Source organism: Vicia villosa, linkage group LG5, assembly GCF_029867415.1.
Source record: "Vicia villosa cultivar HV-30 ecotype Madison, WI linkage group LG5, Vvil1.0, whole genome shotgun sequence".
In the NCBI taxonomy this organism is placed as follows: domain Eukaryota; kingdom Viridiplantae; phylum Streptophyta; class Magnoliopsida; order Fabales; family Fabaceae; genus Vicia; species Vicia villosa.
In genome coordinates this window covers 120606873-120615735 of record NC_081184.1, presented here as the reverse complement: position 1 = coordinate 120615735, position 8863 = coordinate 120606873, and the positions used below count along the sequence as shown (strand labels likewise).

The window sequence follows — 8863 nt, the reverse complement described above, 5'->3', positions numbered from 1 at the left end:
TTAACCCTAAAAATAAAGGAAGATAAATTAAATATAAACGAATAGAATGATAATAGGAGGCACTTAGCTTTGTATTTGATCTGATATGGTTGATAAGGCGTCTTTAGGGTTGACCCTAAAAAGAGACAAGGCAGAAAAAAGAAAAAGAATTCAGTGTAGGCGACGTTCATTTAAAGAGGCAAACCCTAATAAAAGAAAATAACATAGACTTAGAATTTTAAAATCGAGTACTTAACTTTTGGATTTTTGAAGGCGCGAAGTCGGGAGTAATCATATTGCTAACCCTGAAAGGCATAGAAAAGAAATATATTTTAGTGTATGGAATGATCTAAAAATAAGAAAATAACAAGCGATTCAATTAATTATTGGTCTCGCGACCTAATTAATTAAATCGGGAAGATAAAATAAAATCGGGCACACAGATATTTTTTTATCAATCTTTTAGAATTCAAAATAAATTATATATGAAATTTCGAATAAAGAAAATAATTAAACATTAATTAAATTAAAAAAAACAAATATATAATCAAGATGAATATATGGAATAAATATTAGGTGTATAAATAAATGAAAAATAATCAATTAAAAATAATGTACATTAACATATAAATAAAATAGCTTATATGATGATAAATAAATATATAAAAAATTAAAAGAAAAACTTAGCTTATAATTGTGTGTGCTATGGCTGGGCGTCCATATGGTGATCCTCCAGTTCTGGTGTGTAGGATCCAAAGCATTTGACCATCTGACGGTTGGATTGTGAGGGGACGTGATGTGCATGATAAGGTTCCTACGTGTGATCTGGAAACAAAACCCATCAAAGAAAACAAAACCAAAACATGCGGGAGGGATGGATCGAACCTGCTCCCCTTTGGTTGTGATCCCACGCTTGCCAATGAGCCAACACGCCTCTGATGTATATAACATACGAAACATAAAATAAATAAAATAGCATAGCTTCGTTCAGACGCGCGCGCTTGGCAATTTGAATGGGCCAATGTCGTTGCGCCACGCATCATCTCCCACCTTGGGAAATTTGCAGAAACGATTTCGCAGCGCTCTTTCTTAAAGCGCTATAAAAGGTCCTTCTCTTTGGTACCTGCAAAAACGCATAGCATCCAAAACGCAACGAAAATTTTTCGCGAGCGCATATTTGTGATCGTCTAGACGCGACGAATCCCCTGGTACCCACAAATTGTCCTAATTCTTCCTAGAATGAGAAACCCCAATTTGAATTCTTAAACCCTAATAATGGCAGAATGCGCATAAGGGAGTAGTAATGCAATTAAACTTCCAGAAACGGTCAGAGAGTCAATACAAACACAAATATGTCATTAGAATTCAATTGTGATGCACGTATCAATGGAATCGGAGTTAGTTCATAAGTGTACAAACCGTGAGTATTCGAAGGTGTTTCTGGCCGTGCAAGTTGATGGTAGCGATATGAATAGCTCCAGTAATCTTCCTTGAACGTGTTGGAATCCTTAAATATCTCTACAACTCCTTGTAACACAAAAATTGAACTTGCTTTTTTCACCACTTTTTGCACTCGGGTATGGGGGTTTTTGACTGCAGAATTCCTCCTCCCTGCGTATGGAATCCTTATGCTTATGTATAGGAATCAATTAGGTTTAATTTCTGGGCTTGGATCCATTTGTAACTTGATTTGCAAATTTTGGAAATTTGATTCATGGAAATCTTTCTATATTGATCAAATTTTATTCCAATCATATCCACTTTTATTTGCACGAATTTTTAATGATTGGGAGGCATATTTGATTGATATCTTGACTAAAAAACCAAGCAAGAATCATATCTTTCATTTATTTATTATTTTATAATTAAATCATGATTTAAATATATAAAAATCATAAAATAATTAATAAAAAATAAGATAAAAAGTTGGGGGAGGTGAGATTCGAACCCGGGACATTGTACCAGCAAACATTACACTCTTACCAAATGTACCATTTCACTCATTTGAAATAAGTGATATTGGTAAATATAAGAGGGCAAATTTTGGGGTATGACAGACGGTACTGAAGCAGTGGCCATTGTAGAAAGGATGGTTAGGGAGTCATCGAATGCTGCGGAATACAAGAGACAGAGGAGGGGTCAGGGGGTTATCATTTTTTATTTGCTAATGTATTGATATTACATTCCGTACTTTATTAACAACATTTGTATTTTCTTGCTATAGTAGAACAATATTACCGGTATCTTGCTTGTTTTATTGTTTTCTAAATTGTGTTTGACTATTAATAAGTTACCTTCATTGTGTTTGTTTTAATGTTTTCTAGGTATTTTCGGATATGCGTATCCAAACCAATTATTTTAAAATTCTTTGTAGTTCGTTCAAAAATGTACCTCCGAAGAATAATTTGAAATTTTAGAGGTGTTTGAGCTAACTCATCTTTCAAAAATGCCACTCTATAATATTAATCTCTTATTAGGCTTTACCTTTTATTAGGAAGATCCTAAAGTCCCACATTGGCTAGAGATAGAGCTTTCAAAGAATATATATAGAGGGACACTCCTCACCTTACCAACCGGTTTTGTAAGGATGAGTTAGGTCAAACTCTAATATGGTATCAGAGCCTGGTTTAAGATCCGGTGGGCCACCTTCTATGGTTTCCGCTATCGGGCCACCCACCATTTATTTCCACGCTCCAGTTGTCTAGTCCTGGGCGTGAGGGGGTGTGTTAAGAGTCCCACATCGGACAATATATGGCCTGAACATGTCCTTATAAGTGGGGGGCAATCCTCACCCTACAAGCCGGTTTTGTAGGGTTGAGTTAGGCCCAACCACACTTCCTAATATGGTATCAAAGCCTATCGATCGGACCATGGGCCGCCCACCATTAATATCCACGCACCAAGCCCAAAAGAGTGCTGGGCGTGAGGGGGTGTATTAGGAAGATCCTAAAGTCCCACATTGGCTAGAGATAGAGCTTTCAAAGAATATATATAGAGGGACACTCCTCACCTTACCAACCGGTTTTGTAAGGATGAGTTAGGTCAAACTCTAATACCTTTAACCAACGTTGGAACTAAGTTTTTCCCAACAATTTTTTACTTCCATGCATTTTCACCATCACTTATGTTCCGCCAATGAGACTCAGACACGACATTGCTGTGAGGAAGTCTTTCGAAATAAGAAATCATTTAAATCATCGCCTCTGACAGCATGGTTGGATAATAAAAGAATTGTTAGATTGAACTTATAACAATCAAATGAGCGAATTAGCCAAAAACATCTTCACTAAAAACTTTAAAGCTATTACTCACTTGATAAACCAACAATCATAAAGTAATGTATTGAGAAAGATAAATACAATATAGCCGAATAGAAAAAGAAGAGCTACCATGCAAGTAATGATGATAAAATAAAGGGTCGCAGTCAGGTAGGGAGTATTTTAATCTCATCCTGGGAAGATGATCAATAATTAACCAATACATGACACATATCATTGTCTCATTGTCCTATTCAAAGAATAAATGACAAAAAATTAGATGAGAACTAAATTAAAGGTTTTGGCACACCCAAAGCCCCAAACATGACATATGATTACTAAACCAATCACACTTAACTAATCCTCCACCCCCTTAATAGCAACCTATAATAATGAATAATAACACAATTTCTACATGTAAAAAACAAAGATAAAGACATAACCAAAACAAAAACGGAGCACCCAAAGATGATAGGATAGGAGTAATAATATAAATATAAAAAATATATAATACCCAAACTTTTCTGGGCTACAAAGTCATAGCCCTTTCTGTCTATTTATCTCTTTCTAACATTAATTTTCTTTCCCTTATCAAAAATTTCTCTCTCTCACCAAACACTGAACTCAACACTCCTTTTCTGACATACCTTCTGTACAAACTTTCCTTGTCTTTCCCTCTCATTTTTGTCACCTTTCTCCCAAAAGTTTCCTCCAAACCTTTCGATTCTCTCAACCAAATTTTCTCCCTCATTATCTCTTCTTATCGATCATGCTTCAAAGCTTGGTCCCTCGACCCCCTCTCTCTTCTAAACCTAATATGAACACAAAACGCCCTCAACGCGAACACGACGACGCCGATTCCAACCTTCCAGAACCATCTTTCAAACGACCTAACTACTCCGGCGAGAAAACAGTGGCGGAAGGTGAAACACACGACGACGACCAAGCGTTTGAGCCTCAGAATGAAGGCGAATCCATTGGTTTGAAACTCCTAGGGCTTTTACTTCAATGCGCTGAGTGTGTTGCCATGGATAACCTCGACTTTGCTAATGATCTCTTACCGGAGATAACCGAGCTCTCCTCACCGTTCGGGTCTTCACCGGAGAGAGTTGGCGCGTACTTCGCACAGGCTCTACAAGCGCGGGTTGTGAGCTCTTGCCTCGGTAGTTACTCGCCGTTAACGGCTAAATCGGTAACCCTAACTCAGTCGCAGCGAATCTTCAACGCGTTTCAATCCTACAACTCGGTTTCACCGTTGGTGAAATTCTCGCACTTCACTGCTAATCAAGCTATCTTCCAAGCTGTAGACGGTGAGGATCGTGTCCATATCATTGATCTCGATATCATGCAAGGACTTCAATGGCCAGGATTGTTTCACATCCTCGCTTCACGATCCAGGAAGATTCGTTCAGTGAGAATCACCGGCTTCGGATCTTCATCGGAGCTTTTGGAATCAACGGGAAGAAGACTCGCCGATTTCGCGAGTTCGCTCGGGCTTCCGTTTGAGTTTCATCCGGTGGAAGGAAAAATCGGAAGCGTAACGGAACCGAGTCAACTCGGTGTAAGACCAAACGAAGCCATCGTGGTTCACTGGATGCACCATTGTTTGTACGATATAACCGGAAGCGATTTAGGAACGTTGAGATTGCTGACTCAGCTAAGGCCAAAGCTAATCACCACCGTTGAACAGGATCTCAGCCACGCTGGTAGCTTTCTCGCGAGGTTTGTGGAGGCTCTGCATTATTACAGCGCGTTGTTCGACGCGCTGGGGGATGGTTTGGATGCGGACAGTGTGGAGAGGCATATGGTGGAGCAGCAGCTGTTGGGGTGTGAGATAAGGAACATTATCGCCGTGGGTGGGCCAAAGAGGACTGGCGAGGTGAAAGTTGAGAGATGGGGAGATGAATTGAAACGGGCCGGGTTTCAACCCGTTTCGCTTCGGGGCAACCCGGCTGCACAAGCGAGTTTGTTGTTGGGGATGTTTCCTTGGAGAGGGTATACACTTGTGGAGGAGAATGGTTCTTTGAAGCTTGGTTGGAAAGATCTTTCTCTTTTGATTGCGTCTGCTTGGCAACCGTCTGATTTGATTACTTACGCTTGATGATCATGGTGATGGTGATGTTTATAGTTTGTGTCTTTGGTGGGGGGCAACTGTTGATAAGTTTCTCTCATGCCTCTGCAAAGCTTGTTATGTTGAAACTCCAAGAAAGGACATAGTTGGCAGAGAAGAGAATCTTTTAAATTAGTGAAATTACTTGGTATAAGTGAGAAATCATTTACATTCACATTATCAACTGTGGTTCCTTATAATTTTTTAAATTTTTGTAATCGTTAATTTATTGATTGAAATATAGAGGAAGCTAATTGTTTGTGTTTGGGTCCCTAAAATGTGGGAAGGGTGCTGAATAATAAATTTAATTGATTTTAATGATAAATTAGTATTTATTAATATATTTTTATTAAAGTAAAACATACTTAATAAATAAAATTCTATTAAAATTGCATTAATATTTTGAAATAATAATTATTTAAAGATATAAAAAAGTGACAATTTCTAGAGGATCAATAATTTCATATGGTGTACTAGTAGTATTTTAGAAAGGAGTGTTGAAATAATGATGTGTGGATATGAAACACGAGTAGTTTTAGTTTCTTAGTTTGTGACGTTTGAGAAGACTAAAGATAGTTGGGATCAATAAACTAATGATATAGTTCTACACGGATGACATCCGATGAGAGTAAACAATAACGCATGAGGTCTCCTACACGTCAGAGGTTTCGTGGAAAATTTGGCTATCGTAACTATGGTTTGAGCTGGCATACGAATTGACTACTTTAGCCTCTGTTTAGTTTCACAATAAGATCACATACTTGAAAGTTGTATTCAAGGCAATTGTCACCCTAAATTCTCACTTTTTGCCGTTGTCCATCTTCTCCAACAGCTATCTATCTGTCCTAGAGAATGCTACGCCAAGCATAATTGGTTGGTAGCCAGCATTTGCTTCTGTTAGAGATCCTTTATCATAGTAACTACCATCAACATTGCTTCCCAAAAAGAGCTTGTTGAAATTTTCATGGCCTAGAAAACTCGGTAATAGATTCAATGACTTTCATCTCTACTTACTTCAGGAATTTTAGTTGTTTTTGAAGAGAGATAGTATATAAAAAAATAGAGAAAAAAAATAAGTAAAAATATTTTTACTCAAGATACAAAGTCATGGGAGACTTTTCCTCCCTGTAAAATCAAAATTATTGAAACTCAACCTAAAAATTTATATACTAGTACCTTTAATATGTGACCCTGCTTCAAAATCTCGTGAATGAACTACATGATTTTATTGTAGAAAAGACATCATGTCTTTCCCTTATCCATAAGATCAATCAAAATATTCATATCATATTATAGGGTTAAATAAGTTTTCAATTCCTATAAATAAACCATAATTTGTTTTTAGTTCCTTTAAAATTTTCCTTTAAACAATGATCCTCCCAAACTTTTCCATCTATAAATTTTGCCATTCCCGTTAGCTTCAACGGACGGAGGCTTACGTGGCACTGCATATGTGAAATTTTTTTAATTGAATTGCCAACATGAAATTTATATGTTGTATCTAGTGAAGTCAGAAGGTTACAAATTGACATTCTCTTTAAGTAACGCAACACCCTCTTCTCCCTTGCCCTAGATTGTGCATTGTTGTGGTGGACCATTTATGTGCGTGCATGATTCTTTCTTGGAACGGTGGTCCTTTCCAGGTGAAATCAACATTGCTGGTCTCCTTTTTCAGAAACATTCATCTCGTGGACTTGCAGGTTTGTCCCTTTCTCACTTTCTTTATTAAGTGGTTGTGGTCCCATGAGTGTCGTTTCCTATTGCTTTTGCATGCATCATTCTCATCATTTGCTTATACGAAATATTGTATTTTACCATATTTGACCGTATTGTGACATTTGACCTAGTTTGAAATTTTTTGATCGTAAGTTTATTATTGTACAGGTCATGTGTAACTTTAAGGTTGTTTTTTACACAAAGGGTTGCTTTGTAAAAGACTCTGACCTAAGATATAAGAGTTGCAATGTGTATGCATATAGTGGTTAGGATTCAGATTATTGGTCCTATTTTGAAGCATGTGATTTAATTAAAGGCACTGATACCGAGTTTGAGGCTAGTTCTGTGAAAATATGGTGGAAACATGAGGGTGGTATCTTTGAAGAACATTTGAAACCTTTTAGGGATAATGGAAATGCTGCGGAGTTATCTATGTTTGCATTTGAAAAAAATTGTGAAGTTGAGATATACACAGAAGCAAAACCAGTTACAAGAGAGACAACCTTTATGGATAAGGTTAGAGAGAAAGGCAAGGGGACTAATTATGATCAAGAGGTTGAGAATTGTAGTGAAAGTGAAGGTGAATCTAGTGATGAATCTGTGAAGGATGTTGTACGTCTGAGATATATATCCCGAAAAAGCTACCAAGCCGCCCACGTCAAAATTGGTTCGACATAATAAGATAGACCCGAGTTTGAGAAGCCCAAGACACATCCAAGACTTCCAATCCAAATTGATCGATAAAGGAAGAAGCATGAATATCCATGGTATTCAATACCTTTTATTGATGCAAGGCGACAAGGGAACCACATCTATAATGGCCATCAAGACAATTCAATAACTCCATTAAAACACCATACATTATAAAAAGACATCTGAAAGAAGATAGATGAAGGCAATATTTAAACACAATACCCTTATATCACGACGCCCTCTCCCGAACAGCTCTGGGGAGGTTATCAATATTGTTCTTCAAGAATAGTTGGCGTCGTTTGTGGAAACCGATAAAACTCCCTGACCATAAATTTAATCCGTGTAACACTAATATCATTGACGATAAAGAGGTATACTACGATGAGGTAAATTTGTTATTATTTTTACAGGATTCAGTGTCATTATTAGAGTTTTAATTTCATAAAAATACATTACATTGATGTTTGAATGATAGATGTATATTACATTACTGTCGAAAATTGTTGACATATTATTGGGATATTATATATAATATCAAATATAATCAAATCTAATAATATCAAATATAATTCAAGTTGTGTAAGTCCAAGCTCAATCAGGATCGTATTTAAATAGTCATAGTCTGTATCATTACTTGTACAATTTAATTCAATAGTATAATCCTTATTTCCTTTATTCTCTTTATTCTCTCCTCCTTAAAAGTGCCTCATGCACTAAAAAATTGGTATCCAAAGCTTCCAGTCATTGTTCTTGATCGTATTTTCAAGAACTTCACGCTAGTGGTCGTGTTTCTAAGGAACGTGAATCAATCGCTGCAAAGATGAATGGTACTAATGACATTCTGAATTCTCTTTCAATGCTTGACGGCAAGAATCAGATTCGATGGAGAAAACATATGCAATCTATGTTTGGCTTTCATGAAACCCTATAAGTGGTTACTAGTGGAGTTCCTGTGCTGGCTGCAAATGCATCCGACTCACACAAAACTGCCCATGCCGAAGCTAAGAAGAAGGATCGCAAGGCTGCATATTGCATTCAGACAGCGGTCGATACGGCTAACTTCGACAGAATCTCTCATGCTGAATCGGCGAAGGAAGCATGGGATATT

At 37.1% G+C, this 8863-nt stretch overlaps 1 protein-coding gene across 1 annotated transcript; it reads left to right on the top strand.

Annotated features, from left to right (window-relative positions):
• Positions 1-3688: 3688 nt before the first annotated feature.
• LOC131602248 (scarecrow-like protein 23) lies at positions 3689-8164 on the top strand. Its single transcript, XM_058874315.1, has 3 exons — positions 3689-6327; positions 6920-7046; positions 7231-8164. The coding sequence occupies exon 1, from the start codon at positions 4006-4008 to the stop codon at positions 5335-5337; it is 1332 nt and encodes a 443-aa protein (XP_058730298.1). The 5' UTR covers positions 3689-4005; the 3' UTR covers positions 5338-6327; positions 6920-7046; positions 7231-8164.
• Positions 8165-8863: the final 699 nt, after the last annotated feature.